The 18701-nt window shown below is 32.2% G+C and overlaps 1 protein-coding gene across 1 annotated transcript; it reads left to right on the forward strand.

The window, feature by feature from the left end:
- Positions 1-1332: 1332 nt before the first annotated feature.
- Positions 1333-18047, forward strand: LOC112514744 (protein disulfide-isomerase-like). Its single transcript, XM_025121347.1, has 10 exons — positions 1333-1511; positions 3455-3485; positions 4560-4847; positions 5822-6010; positions 7880-8005; positions 8886-9023; positions 9105-9221; positions 17315-17432; positions 17522-17634; positions 17859-18047. The coding sequence occupies exons 1-10, from the start codon at positions 1333-1335 to the stop codon at positions 18045-18047; spliced, it is 1488 nt and encodes a 495-aa protein (XP_024977115.1).
- The last annotated feature ends 654 nt before the right edge of the window (positions 18048-18701 follow it).

Genomic DNA, 18701 nt, shown 5'->3' on the forward strand with positions numbered 1-18701 from the left:
GAATGTTAGGACTGAGAAATCAGTATTAATTGTATTCGTCTTGAAAGTTTATAAATAGTCTATATTTGTAAAAAGTCAACGTGTTTGACTTTTCTTATAGGTTTGACTTTGATCTTGTCTTTGTATGTTTGACCATATAAATATGGTTAAGTCTTTGTAATTAGGGTGAGAGGAGATTCATTGTAAGATTACGTGCATAATAGAGAGTTTGACCAAAGCTTAGAAGATTGACTTTTTCTCTCTCAATGTTCTTGATGTTCTTAATGCAATATCAAGATTCTGCCATGATTGTTATGAAGCTAAATGAAGATTGATCAGTGATTTCGACCTCACACATGGGTAAGACAATCCCATCTCCTCGCAACACACTGGTGCGAGGACCTCAACTCATCGCATCACACTGAGATTGTGGACAATTATCATGATTCATTAATTATAACTGAGATTTCTATGGAAATTGAATGGGTAAAGTTCATTTATTATGATTATGATTTTAGATTAGGAACAAAATGAAATCAAATATTTATTAGATTAGATTGGTCTGTTTAGTTTGTTAAAATTTGATGGTTTGCAAATGAAACTTCTTTCTCACACATGCACGTGCGTGCACGCGCACGCACACGCGCGCACACACACACACACACACACACACACACATATATATATAGGATATATTTCAAATGCAACCACGTCTATTTGTACAACCAATGCAACTCAATCAATTGAGATATTTATGGAAATGATGAGAGTTCATTTATTATAATTTGAATATTTATGGAAGATTAATATAGTTCATTAATTATGACCAATACTTTATATTAGAAAACAATCAAAACTTTTATGAAATCATATATTCATCAAATTAAATGGACAGTTAAGATTGAATTGTATTAATACAAATGTAAAGAGTTGCATAGTAACCCACCTCTCTATATATAACACATAATAAATTAAGTTAACACTTCAAATTTGATAAGAATATAAAATAAAAACAGAGAAAATAATGGGGACCAAAAGTAAATAAACATAAAATTCCACGTGTATATATAAATTGTAACCCTAAATTTAGAATTGAAATCTTCAGTTGACTGATTATAGTTGCATAGCAATATGTGGTTTAAAATCATTTTAAGAAAATCTCCATATTTACTTAAACTGGTATCCCATATAACAACCAAGACCTATAATTCTGATTCTTTAGCCAGTAGATCGTTACAGATACCCGTTAAGAGTGCCGTAAATAGCTAACGAGTCTTGCTCTCTTTCGTTTCAACTCGATCGTGCTACCGAAGAAGAGAGTAGTGGCAGCAAGAAAGTTGCGACATTCCGTCAATGGTTTCATTTATCTTTCTCTTCTTATTTTCTCTTGCAACGTCGTCTTATATTGGTGGATTATGCGTTGTCGCCGAGCCTTCACAACCGAAAGAGTTTGTTTTAACTCTTGATCAATCCAACTTCACCCATACGATCAGCAAGCGTGATTTTGTTGTCGTTGAATTTTATGCACCTTGGTAAGTAACTCCGTTGTATATGTAATCAATTAGTTTTAAATCGGTGACAATATCACATCTGTCGTTCACGTCTAACGCTTCCCTATCACTACAACAAAATCGGGTTTATAAGACACTCTCAATTTCTAAGCGTCCTAACAGACCTCTTTATAAGACTTAGTTTAAAGGACCCAAAAAATAAAGCGTCCTATCTAAAGGCGTTGTAATAAGTTTATATGACGTTTTTTGATGTCGTAATAAGTTTTTTAGGACACTTTTAATATAAAGCGTCTCATTAACAACTTTATAGGACACTATTTGAAAAAAGTCCTATAAAAACAAATGTCCTATAAAAATTGAATTTATAGGACACTTTCTCAAAAGTGTCCTATAAAATTGCTAATGCGACACTTTGTATTAAAAATGTTCTAAAAAACTTGTTAAGACGTCCAAAAGCATCGTATAAACTTATTACAACATCTTTAGATATGACGCTTTATATTTTTGTCCTATAAACTAAGTCCTATAAAGCGGTTTATTGGGACACTTAAATATTGGAGGTGTCCTATAAACCCAATTTTGTTGTAGTGTAAGTTTATATGACGCTTTTTGACGTCCTAACAAGTTTTTTATGACACTCTTAATACAAAGCGTTATATTTGCAATTTTATAAAGTGTCCAATAAACTCATTTTTTTATAGGACACTTTTTCAAATAGTGTCCTATAAAGTTGCTAATGTGACACATTGTATTAAAAGTGTTGTAAAAAAACTTGTTAAAACATCCAAAAACGTCTTATAAAAACTTATTACAACACCTTTATATAAGACGTTTTATTTTTTGGTCATAAAATTAAGTCTTATAAATCAGTCTATTAAAATACTTAACAATTGATGACGTCCTATAAATTCAATTTTATTATAGTGTAAATAATTAATACGATACTTTGTTTTGAAAATGTTCTAAAAAGCTTGTGACATTGTCCAAAAGTTATTACAACAAAATTGGGATGTGGCAAAAAATGACCCAACCTGCTAACCCAATCCCGACCCCGACCCAACCCAACCCAAAATTAGCAGGTTGGGTTGAGATTTTCAACACATTTAAATAAATGGGTCAATCCGTCTAACCCATTTAAATAAATAGCTTGGGTTGGGTTGAATTTTTCGACCTGCTTTCAACCTGTTTACAACCTGTTTACAACCCGTTTTCAACCTGTTTCCAACACATTTAAAATATTATATAATTTTATTTTATTCTTAATATTATATCTAGTATTCTAATTTTTAATTTTGTTTTATTCTTAATTAAAAATCCTACCGTCATGAGATGAAAGTTCAAATTCCAATCGTTTACATTACTCTTAATCATCATGAAACCCTAAAAAAACCCTTTAGTCCATTACTCCATTATCGTCTCCAAACTTTGGGATTGGTGAAAGTGGAAGCCGAGTTACTTAGAATTTAGAATTTTCCAATTTATTTTGAACAATATATTTGTTGTGGTCGTGTTTTATTCAAACTTTAAATAATTTGTATGTATTTGTGGTTGTGTTGTGTTTTATTCAAAAAAATTAAATAGTCTAGTCTTTTTTTAATTTAAATTTTTTAAAATTAAATGGATCAACTCAGGTTCAACCCATTTATTTAACAGGTTGAGTTAAGAAAATTGTAAACAGGTCAACCCGCTGTCAACCCATTTAAATAACATGTTAGGTTGGGTTGAAAAATCTCAACCCATTTAATTAAATGAATTGGGTTGAGTTGAGATTTTCAACCTGTTTAATAAATGGATTAAACCCGAACCCAACCTCACCCATTGCAACCCCTTAATATAAATAAATATATATATATATATATATATATATATATATATATATATATATATGTGTGTGTGTGTGTGTGTGTTATTATGGCAAGGATTTATCTTCTCTGGTTAATTAACACATTCTCAAATCTCACCAGGTGTAGCCACTGCAAGAAACTTGCTCCAGAGGTAATCATAATCCACACCTTAATATTTTTTTTAAATATATAATATTCATATACGATGTATATTCATACACATTTCTCGTATTTAATGAGTTTTGAACCTTTACTACAACAAATTTAATTTTATAGGACGCTTAAAACCTACAAGTGTCCTAAAAAGATACATTATAGGACTTAAGTTTATAGGACCAAACAAAAAATAGCATATCTAAAAGTGTTACAATATGCTTATAAGACACTTTTAAGTGTTTTAACAGGTTTCTTAGAACGTTTTTAAAATAAAGTGTCATATTAACGATTGTATACGACACTATTTGAAAAAGTATCTTATAAACCTGTTAAAACGCTTAAAAGTGTCTTATATAACCCTGTTTTAACGCTATTAGATAAGATGTTTTGTAGTTTGATCATATGAACCTAAGTTCTAGAAAGTATTTTATTAAGACGCTTAGACAATCTAGGTGTCATATAAAGCCAATTTTGTTGTAATGCCTTGACCAATTGACAGGCTGCACTACAATAAAATTGGACTTATAGGATGTCATCAATTGCTAAACGTCCTAATACACTTTTTTTTACGAGACTTAGTTTATAAGACCAAAAACTTGAGTGTCTTATATAAAGACGTTGTAATAAGTTTATAAGACGCTTTTGGGTGTCCCAACAAGTTTTTTAGGACACTTTTAATATAAAGCGTCATATTAGCAATTTTATAGGACACTTTTGAGAAAGTGTCCTATAAACTCATCTTTTTACAGGACACTTGTTTTTATAGGACACTTTTTTCAAATAGTGTCCTATAAAATTGCTAGTGTGACGCATTGTATTAAAAGTGTCTTAAAAACTTGTTAAGATGCCCAAATTGCATCCTACAAACTTATTACAACGCCGGAACGTTCTACTTTTTGGTCCTATAAATAAAATCTTATAAAGCGGTCTATTAGAAAGTTTAGCAATTCGTGGCGTCCTGTAAACCTAATTTTACCTCGATATATATGCTTGATCCATATTGTTTCTTGGTTACATATATATGAACGGCTTTAGCGTATGACGACCGGTTTACTTAACGATTCTTCAGTTTGAGAAAGCGGCTGCTATATTGAGTAACAACGGCCCCCCGGTTACTTTGGCAACGGTTGATGCCAATGACGAAAAGAACAAAGATCTCGCGAGCGAATACGACATAAAGGGTTTCCCGACACTCAAAATCATTAAAAATGGAGGGAAAAGTGTTGAAGATTACAAAGGACCAAGGGATGCAGAAGGAATAGTTGCTTACTTGAAGAAACAAACTGGACCTGCTTCTGTTGAAATCAAATCTACAGAAGATGGTAATGGTCTTATTGATGGAGATAAGATTGTTATTGTAAGTCCTTAAATCTTGTATATTCTATATACATATGTGTTATATTAATACTACAACAAAATCAGGTTTATAGGACACTCTCAATTTCTAAGTGTCTTAATAGACCTCTTTATAGGACTTAGTTTATAGGACCAAAAAACTGAAGTGTCCTATATCTAAAGGAGTTGTAATAAGTTTATACGACGTTTTAATAAGTTTTTTAGGACACTTTTAATATAAAGCGTCTCATTAGCAACTTTATAGGATATTATTTGAAAAACTACCTTATAAAAACAAGTGTCTTATAAAAAATTGAGTTTATAGGACACTTTCTCAAAAGTGTCATATAAAGTTGCTAATGCGACACTTTGTATTAAAAATGTCCTAAAATTTTTGTTAAGACGTCAAAAAGCGTCATATAAACTTATTACAATACCTTTAGATATGACACTTTATATTTTGGTCATATAAAGAAGTCTATTGAAACGCTTAGAGATTGGAGGCGTCCTATAAACCCAATTTTGTTGTAGTGATAAGACGCCAAAAATGTTTGTCTTAATAGATAAATGGTTTTATAAAACTTAAATTTATAGGACCAAACAAACAATTGTGTACCGTATGTGAAAATGTTATTACGACTTTTTAAAACGCTTTAGGATGTCTTAACAAGTTTTTTAAGACAGTTTATATAGCATTATTTGAAATAATGTCTTGTAGAAACAAGTGACTTATAAAAACAAGTGTGTTCATAATATAACACACTTCTCCAAAGTGTCATATAAAAAAAACCTATTATGACACTTTACAGAAACATCTTATAAACTTATTATAACACTTTCACATAGGATGCACAATTGTTTGGTCCTGTAACCGTTAAGTCCTATAAAGTAGTTTATTATGACGCTTAAACATTCTTTTGGGTCGTTAAATCGGATTTTGTTGTGTTGTAGTTAATTTTTTGGGGAAAACTGCGTCTAACGTGTTTGTTCTCTTAGGTCGGAGTGTTCCCTGAATTGTCCGGAGAGAAGTTCAAGGCATTTTTAGCTTTAGCGGAAAATTTGCGTACCAATTATGAGTTTGCTCATACAACAGACGCAAAACTTTTACCACGAGGTGATTCTTCTATCTCTGGACCTGCTATCCGTTTATTCAAGCCGTTTGATGAGCTTGTAGTAGATTTTGAGGTACGTTTACATTCGACTATCTATAATAACTATAACAAAGTTGATTTTATAGAATATATATACAGAATGTCTATGCTTCCTAATAGAATACTTCACATACTGTTCAAAAGTGTTACAGTATATGTTTATAGGACGCTTTTGTTCGTTTTAACAAGTTCTCTGTAGTTTTTTCTCTCTCTAGCTTCTTGTTAATCTTTTAATACAATCCTCCTGCTTTTCAAAAAAATCATATATATTTTATTGCACATTTTTGAAAAATGATCTGTAAACCCATCTTTTTATAGATCACTTGTGTTTATAGAACATGTTTTCAAATATTGTCACATATAATAGTTAATATGACACATTATTTTAAAAGCGAAATATATAAATTGTTAAAATGCCTAAAAATATTCTATAAACATATTGTAATCCTTTTAGATATATAAGACCTTTTTTGCTTTGTTCTTATAAACGTAAGTCCTGTAAAGGCGTTGTTTGACAAAAATAAGCTAGCTTATTTTCTAGGTATAGGTTTGGATGCATATATTCTAGCTTATTGAAACGCTACATGGAGTAGCATTTTGGTAGCTTGTTGTCACTTTTTCCAATTATAATCCTCGCTAATATTAATTCTTATTTATTACTATCTTATAAATAAATAAATAAAATTATTTAATTAATTATTTACAATAATTATTAATCATACTAATTATTTTCATATTACTATTTTCTAATTATTATTATTTAATATATATTTAGTTATCAAAAAGCAAATATAACAATTTTAACAATGTTTATGTTACGTAAAAATAAAAGTTTTAGTTTGTTTCAGAGATAATAAAAATGTCTTAAATAATTTGAATAAAATATTTAATTTAATTATTAAGTATATTTTTTTAAATTATTAATTAATTAAGATATGTGAGGTAGACTATTTTTAATTTTATTCATATTATATATAATGATTATTTAAAATCATAAATAATAGATTTTTTCTAAAAACTTGTTTTAACAAATTCAAATATTATAATGTATATAATAATCGATTTGAAATTCCTTTAATTAATATATTATATGCTTTTTAATGTTTTTTACTATCTTGTTTTTATTAGTTAATATATTATATTATTACAAATTTGTTTTAATTATATTTTGAAACATTATAATCGATTAATTTTTCAAGACGTCATTTTTGGTCATTTTACATTCCTATCAGTTAGTTTTTGTCAAACAATATTTGTTGATCCACTACAACAAAATTGGGTCTATAGAACACTTCCAATTTCTAAGCATCCTAATAGACCTCTTTATAAGACTTGGTTTATAGGACAAAAAAATAAAACGTCCTATCTAATTGTGTTGTAATAAGTTTATATGATGTTTTTTGACGTCGTAATAAGTTTTTTAGGACATTTTTAATATAAATCGTCCTATTAACAACTTTATTTGACATTATTTGAAAAACTGTCCTATAAAAACAAATGTCCTATAAAAAATTGAGTTCATAGGACACTTTCTAAAAAATGTCCTATAAAGTTGCTAATGCGACAGACTTTGTATTAAAAATGTCCTAAAAAACTTGTTAAAACGCCCAAAAGCGTCATATAAACTTATTACAACATCTTTAGATAGAACGCTTTATATTTTGCTTCTATAAATTAAGTTATATAAAATGGTCTATTGAGACGCTTAGAGATTGGGGGTGTCCTATAAACCCAATTTTGTTATAGTGTAGCTTATTTGCTATCAGTTAGTTTGTCAAAAATAACCAAAAATTTCATTAAAACGATTAGACATTTCAAACATTCTATAAAATCAATTTTGTTAGTGATGATTTTTTAGTAGAAATTTGATGGAGTTTGTTTCAAGTGAAATGTTTGTTTGCAGGATTTTAAGTTGGATGCATTAGAGAAATTTGTTGAGGAAGCAACCACTCCTACGGTAACTGTATTTGATAATGATCCAAAGAATCACCCATTTGTCGTCAAATTCTTTAGCACTCCCAATGCAAAGGTGAAATTTATACCTTTTCTTCTTATTAACTTGGATATCCAACCCGTTATGTGAGCTGTGGGTAGCTCATAGTCATCGCATTTGAATCTCCGTTGTCACAAAAGAATTTTTATTCCTCCATGCACTTTTGACCTTTGGAGCTCAAACTCAAACCAATCAGGCATCACCCTAGTGGTTTTGATTTATACTGAATATTAAACTAGATAGATACTATTAGGAAAGAGAACGGCACGTCGAGGAAAATTTTATTTGAAAAACAACTTTTGTAATTTGTTTTAAGATTTCAGCTACTGATTCTTAATTGTTTTTGAATTTTCAAAATCTTGGTATACATGTATGTATATATATATATATATATATATATACACTACAACAAAAATGGGTTTATAGGACGTCCCCAATCTCTAAACGTCTCAATAGACCACTTTATAAGATCGAAATATAAAGCGACATATCTAAAGGCGTTGTAATAAGTTTATGTGACGCTTTTGGACGTCTTAACAAGTTTTTTAGAACATTTKTAATACAAAGTGTCGCATTAGCAACTTTATAGGACACTTTTGAGAAAGTATCCTATAAACTCAATTTTTTATAGGACAGTTTTTCAAATAGTGTCTTATAAAGTTGCTAATGGGACGATTTATATTAAAAGTGTCTTAAAAAACTTATTACAACGCCTTTAGATATGATGCTTTATTTTTTTTTTGGTCCTATAAAGAGGTCTATTAAGATGCTTAGAAATTGGGAGTGTCCTATAAACCCGATTTTGTTGTAGTAACCCGTATCCCGGTATGTGTAAACAAAACTAACGTAGGTATGTAGAAGTCATCTGATCCAATTCAGGTTTGTGTTAATGAAGTTGATGTTATGGAAATTGTAGGCAATGCTGTTTGTGAACTTCAGTAGCAAGCCATTTGGTGATTTTGAAGCTACATATCATGAAATTGCTAATGAGCACAAGGGAAAGGGGATCAGTTTTCTGATGGGAGATGTGGAGGCCAGTCAAGGTGCTTTCCAGGTTAGTAAACATGATTAATTAATTAATTAATAATTATATTAATTAAACATGATTTATAGTAATTAATTAAATGTTGAACAGTTTTTTGGACTGAAAGAAGATCATGTTCCTGTGATGGTTATAAACCACCAGAAACACAAGTATGTGAAACCCAACGTAGAACCTCACCACCTTCACTTTTGGATGAAGCAATACAAGGTCATTCTTTTCACCCACTTTATTATTTCTTCTTCTCTATATTTATATTTATATTTATATATATAGACTTAGGATCATGTGAGATCAAAGGTTTATTTTATTTAGAAAACAAATATTTTTTTTAATAATTTCTCGGTAGAACAATCTGCTGGTAAAATGTTCAACACGAGAAAAAGATGTTTTTGTAATTTAATATCGTGTAAATATGAAGAAAAAAACTGCCTAAAATGATGTTAAATATTGTACGTTAATATACAATTGTCAGGGCAAAAATGGAAGACAGATGTTCCAAACAAAAATTAAAATATTTCAATACACAAGCATTGTTGAAATTGTTCCAAAACAAACATAGATACTCAGAACAGTTCTGGTGGCGGTTGCAGCGGAAACTGCTGAGATTGACTGAGTTGTCTGACCAAAGCAGTCATCTCGTCATATTGTTTCTACTGTCTCTCATCTTCCTCCCGTATCTCGTCAAAATGTTTCTGTCGTCTCTCATCTTCCTCCCACCGGCACTGGTTTTCTTCCACTAAATCTGTAACTTGGATCCTAAAGGGGTCAGTTTCCTATATAATAAAGATGATGTTAGAATATTTAATGTGAATTATAAATGAAATAGATAAATATCATCAAATTGGGAAATTGGTTGTACCCAAACCCAAATAGACGGTCTTTCTTGCTCCTCCAATGCTTGCTACCATAACTCTGTATCAACTAAAGGATTGGTGGAGGGATCATCGCCATACTTTTGAGTGAGACTTGTTGAATAGTCACTCCGTGGTTTTAAAAAAGTAATACCAGTCAATTTCGACAACATAACATTGTAAATGGGACGTTTCCAACCAAAACAATCTTAATGTTTGCCCAACAAATGGCAACCAAAACCAGGTATACACACACACACACTAAGATTTTAATTTAAATGATCTGAACATTTGTCCAACAATTAATGACAACCTAAACTAGATAGGTAGTTATCTAATTATAAAGTTTAAGTTAAACGCAAACCATATCTATATTCTAAAGATTTACTTACCACAACCTGGCTACACTTAGAACTCACGTACTCTCCGGAATTCGAAGATGCGGCCTCTCCACTCGACCTCTTTTTATGCTTATAATCGAACAGTTCAACAGTAGTCGACGGCACGAATTTTTTTGCTTGCTTCTACAAAGGTCAAATAATAAGAACATGTGTTAATTACAACATATTAAAAGTTAAGCTACTAAAGTAATAAGTTTTTAGTACCTACTAGGAGAGCATCATGCTCTAAAAATGGGATCGATCCACCAGTTTGTAGCGCATTTTGGTCATCACGGTTCCCACATGCCACCATGGAAACAACCTTCCAATGATCATTGCTCCAGTGATCGATCATCTGTCTCCACAAATTTGGAGAGGCCCATTCAGGGTGGAAGTTCTTCAACATACTCACATCCTGGTTAGGTCGTTTTCATTGTAGGAATACCCAATCTGGTTGGCTTTCTCTCCAGCTTTCTTCCTCATAACACTCAAATTGTCATTATAGGGTTTTGTCGTCTTTCCCTCCCATGTCTCAAGAATTTGGGAGTTTAAATCCAGATCCCAAGTGTAATAGGTCTGTACGTAGAAGTTTTGTTGATTCTTATGTTCAAAACAAAACTACTAAAAATATAACAAGTTAAATATATACTACGAACCTGGAACCGCTCCCACATTTGGCGCCTCACGTCCTTAGGGATTTGGAACCATGTGCGTCAGGGCCCGTCAATCATGGCTCGATTGATTTTCGTGATGGTCAAATGATGCGGCTGTTATCAAAGCTATATAATGAATTGAATTAGTATTGATACAAAGAATAATTAATTATATCAACTAAAACATAGAAATGTATTTAGTCTCTATTATAGATACCAATAACCTTCTTGTGCTCTAGGAGCCGCTCCAGAGCAGCGCTGCCACGAACATTAGAATCTAGCCCCTCCGTCTGTGCCAAAACACTTCTAGAGGCTCCTCCTTTAGCGCAAGTTGGAGCAGTACTGTCCACTACCTCATATGAAAATCCGAGTACACATTATTTTTGATTTATCTATAGAGCAACATTAGAAAACATACAATAATAATTCAAGTACACAACACAATGTTCGATTTCACACAATAATATTGTCAAATACAAACATTTTCTAGACAAGTTCATAAAGGTGACACATAAATAAGTAAAAACGAAACAATAAAGATTTAAAACAACTAGACAAAGTTTATTAAGAATAAAATTGACATAGTATTTAATCATCTGAGCATGATCTAAGTCTTAAAATCCCTTTCTTCGTTACTACTCTTGTCAACATGCCAGTTGTTGCGACGATCATTGGCAACTTCGATGTCTTCTCCTGTGACAAGATGGATGGGTTCTTCCACATCTATAGGTGTTATTTTATCATTTTCTTTGAAAAACTATTCCCCATCCATATTTTCATTAGACGATACTTCAAGTGTATCCATTGCTAAGTCATAGATCCTCTTGGCTTTGTCTTCATCACAGACCACCAATCTTTTAATGACTTAGATGGATATGGTATATAATGGAATTGTTCAACTTGTGATGCTAGAATAAATGGATCGTCTAAACGAAGTCTTGATTTGTATTTGACGTTCACAAGATTATGTTTTAGGTCAACTCGGACGTCGTTAATTGTATCAAACCATGTGCTTCTGAATATTAGGACAAGCAAAGGCCAAGTTCATACCCATCATATTCTATCTCTAAGACTTCATCCAACAATCCATAGTAGTTAGACTCATAATCTGAGTAACAAGAACCTCTCACGCATACTCCACTATTATGTGTGGTGTGATTTTTACTGTGAGTTAACGTGTGGAACTTGTAACCATTTACAAATAACCTCAGGTGTCTCCAAACCATACATATTGATTTATGTGCCAAAACTCTGACATGATCTGAAGCAGGGTCTGACCGAGACATAACCTATAATGAAAATTAAACATGTCATTTGTAATATTTTATTAAGTACATATAAAGAATGATGAATAAAATTACATATGTATACACTTATGTGGATCTCAAACCAACCAGCAAAGTGATCACCTCTACGTTTGTCGAGCATCGCTTCATCAATATATGACTCTCTTCTTTTAATCTCCATATTGAACTTGTGTATGAACGGAAAGACTTCTTCACAATTAAGTAAAATGTATTTGTGATCCTTATGCATATGTTTATCTGGTAGATTAACATATGTTTCGGCTTTATCAATAATTTTGACATAAAGTTTTAAATATATGTAACGATTGGTCCGAAGATGAACAATTTAGGGAAAAATTCCAAGGCTCATGGTTTATCCGTGTCTCTACCGTTGGTTCAAAATACAATGAGCGGTAGGTAGATAGTTCATTAACCAAACATGCCTCCACAATCAACTCTTCTACCCTTGCTCAGTTTCTCACTGTCCTTTTCAACGACCCTATACATCTCTTGTAGAGATACACCCATCGATACTGAAACAGGCCCCCACATATTGCTTCACATACCAGATGTACCACAGGTGTTCCATGGAATCAAAGAACCTCGGTGGGAAGAGTCTTTCCAACTTGTCGATAGTTTCAACTATACCTGTTTGCAATTGAAGCAAGTCTTCAACATGTAACACCTTCGATCATATTACACGAAATAATGTGCACAACTCACTTATAACATTTCACATCGAATTCGGTATCATCCATTTAATGGAAATAGGGAGCAGTCTTTGCATGAAGACTTGCCAATCATGACTTTTGAAGCCATAGAAACTACTAACTTCAACGTTTATTAATGCCCTTATGTTAGAAGCATAGTCTTCTGGAAATTCCAGCTTCTTCAACCATTCACACACCTTTCCCACTTGCTCTTTGTTCAATGTGTAGGAAGCTTTCGGTTTAAAGATTTTATTATGTTCCCCCTTATATGCAACTCCAGTTGATTGCAATATTCTTCTACGTTGTCCTTTGATTTGGGGGTGTCCGTGATGGTGTGAAAGAGATTGTCAAACACATTCTTTTCAATATGTATTACATCTAGGTTGTGCTAGATCAACAAAATGTGCCAATATGACAGCTCCTAGAAAATGCTCTTATTTACCCAATTGTGTGTTACCCCAAAACCCACAGACTTTCTTTATTTCCTTGATCCATGTGGGAATCCTTCATAAAACCGTAGCAAACTTATAGACTTATGCCCATATTTTCTACTCGGTTAGCAACGAGGGTGGATCAGCTTTTTTGACATGTAACACAATATTTCCTATCACGCCTAAACGAGTGTCTCAGTGGCAGAAACTTGCGATGACAGTCAAACCAACACAACTTCTCTCCGCTTCATAGTTGGAACGCACATTCGTTACCCATGCAATATGGACAAGCAAACTTGCCATGCATGCTCTACCCAGAAAACTTGGCATAAACAAGAATTCACTAACCATCCATAACAGTATGACCCTCATTGTGAAACTCTATCTATGATAAGCATCATAGATAACGACACCCTCCAAGAATAACGTCTTCAACTCGTTGATCAAGGACCGAAGAAATACATCCAAATTCTTTTTGGGCTCTTCTTGCCAGGAATCAGCAAAGCCAGGTGAACATTCAGTCTTTAATGCACATCCAAGGTGGTAGATTGTAATTTGTAAGAAAAGTTGGCATAAGCCCAGACGAACATTCCCGATCTCTTAAGCAAAATCAAGATGCATCTGGTCAAAATGTTTCCAAACCTCCCCCCTTGGATGTACCATCTTTCATGAATAAGTCTGATAATGATAGTTCCAAGTCACCTCCTTTGCTATTTTCTTACACAAATACCATTGTTGTAATCTTGGTGTAACCGACAAATATGTCAACACTAAATTAGGCACCATTTTGTTTCAACCAGTTGCATTGTAACGAGGCTCCCCACATACTTGACAACTATTGTCATCAACATATTCCTTATAAAATAGCATGCAATGGTTTTTGCAATCATGGATCTTTTCTTTCAAAGACCAAGTTGCTTCAACATGTTCTTTGTCTCATACAAACTACCAACCAGCTGGTCAACGTCAGGAGAATTTCTTTTACCATAGAAAGATTACAATTGTATGTTGTCTTTGGTACATTGCAATCTACATTCCAATTCAAAAACCTCGTCACTACCTATAACTTTGATAATCTTTGGCATCCCTCCCACAACTTTTGGTCTGCATCTTGTAACATATCATAGAAACATCGTGTGTTGATTTGGTTCATGCTCGTTCCATGTACTTGATGTACCGAGAACATTTTGGTCCATCACCATTTGTTCAACACCATCAAACTCATTATAATCTTCATCCACTGTTTGTTTGTTGTGTTTGTTGAAGTTTTGTTTCTATTTCATTGTGTGCATACCAATGACTATAAGAAATCATGAATCCCTTTCTTAACAAGTCTAAGAAAATATCCTCTCTCTTTTTATACTTTTGAAGTTGGCATTTCTTACAAGAACATCTTGCCACAAATTGATCATTAAAGAAAGAAAAATCCAAAAATCCAACTATTTCGACATGGAAAACTTGATTTATAGTCCCGTTTCTAACACGAAATAGATCTAACTTTACCAAACAATTTGTCAACATATACAATCCTTACATACATACATATATAATATAGTTTTTCCAAGAATATGTCAATATATATACAAAAGCATACATTTATATAACTTTACCCAACAATTACATATATAAAAATTTACCAAACAATTTATCAACATATACAATCCTTACATTTACAAATCCAACAATTTACCCAACAACTTACCGAACATCTATAAATCAAACTTACACACACACACATTTACATACATAATCCCACCCCTTCCCAACAATTCTCCAATAAATTGCATATGAGGTATATACATTTACACTTACATGTATATATACATGTATTTACATACTTATATGTTCATGATATATATGCATATATTTTATCTGCACATAAACATAAGAGAAAAAAAAATGAAAAAAGGGTTTCATGCCAAAAAAGGGTAAATCGCCGGTTGGGAGTGAGAAAATCAAAGGATGGTGGTGAGGGACGGCAACGCCGGTGAAGGGATCAAGGTGAGGGACGGTGGTGAGGGATAGTGATGAGGGATGAGTTCTACTTCGTGCGAGGGTGAGAAATAGGGCTTCAGCTTCCGTTTTGTTTTTGTGAGGTGAAACTAGTCTTGTTTTGACCTAAGTCATAAAAGAAATTGTTTCATTTTCGACGGATTATTGGTGGAAAATATCCGCCGGTAATTTAAATTTTTCCTAAAGTTTCTAGAAACCGCCTAACTTTGGAATAAATTAAAATTTCAGCTTTCCAACGGAATATTCGGCCAGTAATCCTTAGGGTTGATTATTATTATTATTATTATTATCACTATTATTAGTATTATTATTAAAGTCCAATAAGGCCCATTAAAGTCCAATAAGACCAAATAAAGCTTAAGACTAAATAAAACTCATTAAGAACAAATAAATGGCATAGAATCCAATAGATCCATTTAAGCTCGATACATCCATTGAAACGTAATAAGAACCATAATGCCCAATAGATCCATTAAAGCCCAGTAAGAATCATAAAAACCCAACTATCATCCATTAAACCTAGTAAGAGCAAATAAAACCCAATAGATCCATTAAAGCCTAATAAGAACCAGCCTAATAAGAACCAGCCTAATAAGACCAAATAAAGCCCAATAGATCCATTAATGCTCAACTAAGATCCATTAAAACCTAATAAGACTAAATAAAGCTCAATTAAAACCATTAAATCCTGACTAAGATCCATTAAAGGCCAATGACATCCATTAAACCTCACCAAGACCAAATAAAGCCCAATAAGACCAAATAAACCCAATAGATCCATTAAAACCCAATAAAAACTATTATAGCCCAATTAAGATCCCTTAAAACCGCATAACATCCATTAAAGCTCAATCATATCAAATAAAGCCCAATAGATTCATTAAAACCCAATAAGACTAAATAAAGTCCAATATATCCTTTTATGATCATTAGTGACCTAATAATGTTTGTGTGAAGACATGTATGTACTGCATATACATACATATATATATATATATATATATATATATATATGTGTGTGTGTGTGTGTGTGGTGTGTATTGGTCTCAACTAAGATCCATTAAGCCCAATAACACCTTTCTATGACTTATTAAAGACCAATAATATCAATGACACCGAAGTACGTGTTTGTATGTAGATGCATATATGTATGCGTGTGTGTATTGGAATCAATAAGAGAATAATGATCCATTATACGTGCTATATGGTTTGCTTATAAATATATTACATATATATATAACTTAAACCATGAAAAAGGAGAGAAAAACACCAAATAAGACATTTTTTTTAAAAAAATCCGCTACAAATCCGCCAAAAACATTTTCTTTTTAATCTTGAAAATTTTAAAGATAATAGGATTACTGGAATATTACAATCATATTTTCGTTAATATTTTTAAAATTAAAAAATAGGTTTTTTATATTTAGCGGTGGATGATGGTGGCCACCGTTAATATTTCGTAAAAATATGTGTCTTAAAATGTTGTTTAAAGTAAATAAAAAAATGAATTTTTATGTTTTCTGGTGGATTACTTGGGACACCACCATCCGCCGGTAAAAAAAACCTCGATTTTCCATTTTCTCCCGTTGCCCTCGGTAATCCGCCAGAAAAATGGAAAATCATATTTTTTAAAGAAATTTTATAGAAAAAAATTAATTAGCTTTAATTATATAAAATTACTCACGATTTTTAATTAAAAAAATTAACTGAAATCTACACATAATTTTATATAACTAAAGTTAATTAATTTTTAAAATTTTATCTTTTTATTTCCGCCGGAAAACTGGCCGAAATAATTAAAAAAAAATATTTAGTGGTGGATTACCGGTGGAAGTCAACAAGAAGTTGATTTTTTTAATGACAATTAGTAATCCGCCGGTAATTTTCCGCCGAAAAGTCATTTTTCTAGTAATGTTAGTTGTGGGTCATTTCTTTATTTACCATTTTGTGTGGATGATTTGTCTACTTGAATGCAGGATGGAAAAGTTGCACCATATGTGAAATCTGAACCTGTACCCGAGCCAAATAACCAACCAGTTAAGGTGGTTGTTGCTGACAATTTCCATGACATCGTTTTCAAGTCGGGAAAAAACGGTATGCATGCAAAGCATTAGTACATTCACTATTGTTGCATCAACATGCACTATATATGTACAACACTTGAACATTTAAAAAACTTACAGTTCTGTTGGAGTTCTATGCTCCTTGGTGTGGACACTGCAAAAAGTTGGCTCCAATTTTGAATAAAGTTGCTTCTGCATTTGCAAATGATGCTGATGTTGTCATTGCTAAGATTGTAAGATCTTCTAATTCTATTGCATTTGTATATAACTGGTATCAGTTCATGGGATTCAGACATAACTTAATAGGATAAGATATAAGCAAACTTGGATCAAAGAGTTGAGCAACTGCCTCTGTGCTGGCTTAATTACTTTACTGCCATTTGTTTCTACAAATACCTTAAATTATGTTGTGTTTATGTGAAGCTCATTTAGGTATTCATTTACTTGGTATATATAGGATGCTACTGCAAATGATATTGTACATGAAGGCTTTGACATTAAGGGTTACCCTACATTGTACTTGAAGACAGCAAGTGGAAACTTGTTGCCATATGATGGAAAGAGAACCAAGGAAAAGATTATAGATTTCATTAAGAAGAATAAGGATAAAACAGTCCATCATGATTCCAGAAAGGAGGAACTGTAATTCAGGTACTTATGAATCTTCTGATTTCTACTTTTTCAAGTTCGTGTCAAGGTTGTCGTTAACTCTTCAAAATTCCATTTCGTGTTTCTTAGACACACATTTATTGTCTTTTCTTCATCCCTCTAGATGAGATCCGTAGACAGTTACACATGTCAAACGCCAACTACAGTTTCAAAGGGGCGTTGCTTTCGGTTGGTCATCTTCCCAAGATCGTATATGATATCGCACAACTCAAATAAGGTAATAGGTTACATAGTTTTGGGTATAGACGTAGTAGCTCGTGATTTTGCCACTTTACTCTAGTGGTAGATAACACAAGTGCTTGCATTCCATCCTTAACCCTACCTCGAAGTGGGATATGTTGAATTCCTTGGTTTTCTATAGATCTCTGATAAAATATATAGAATTTTTATTGTTGAGCTAAATTATCATAAAAGCGTAACATTCTTTTCCTTTATATTCGATTACAATCCTTGCTACCACCACATCGTCTTGTATGATGAACCAACTAATCAAAGTAATGAGCATTCTGCTTTGTGCAACGTACTTTAAAGTTTAATCAGTGGGATAGAAGGACCAGTTCGTGTTGGTATCTTAAAATGCACAACAAGGTTTAAATTTATAAACGTAACTTTTATCAGTAAAGATGGTAAG

This window comes from Cynara cardunculus, assembly GCF_001531365.2.
Source record: "Cynara cardunculus var. scolymus isolate 2C chromosome LG 6, CcrdV1, whole genome shotgun sequence".
In the NCBI taxonomy this organism is placed as follows: domain Eukaryota; kingdom Viridiplantae; phylum Streptophyta; class Magnoliopsida; order Asterales; family Asteraceae; genus Cynara; species Cynara cardunculus.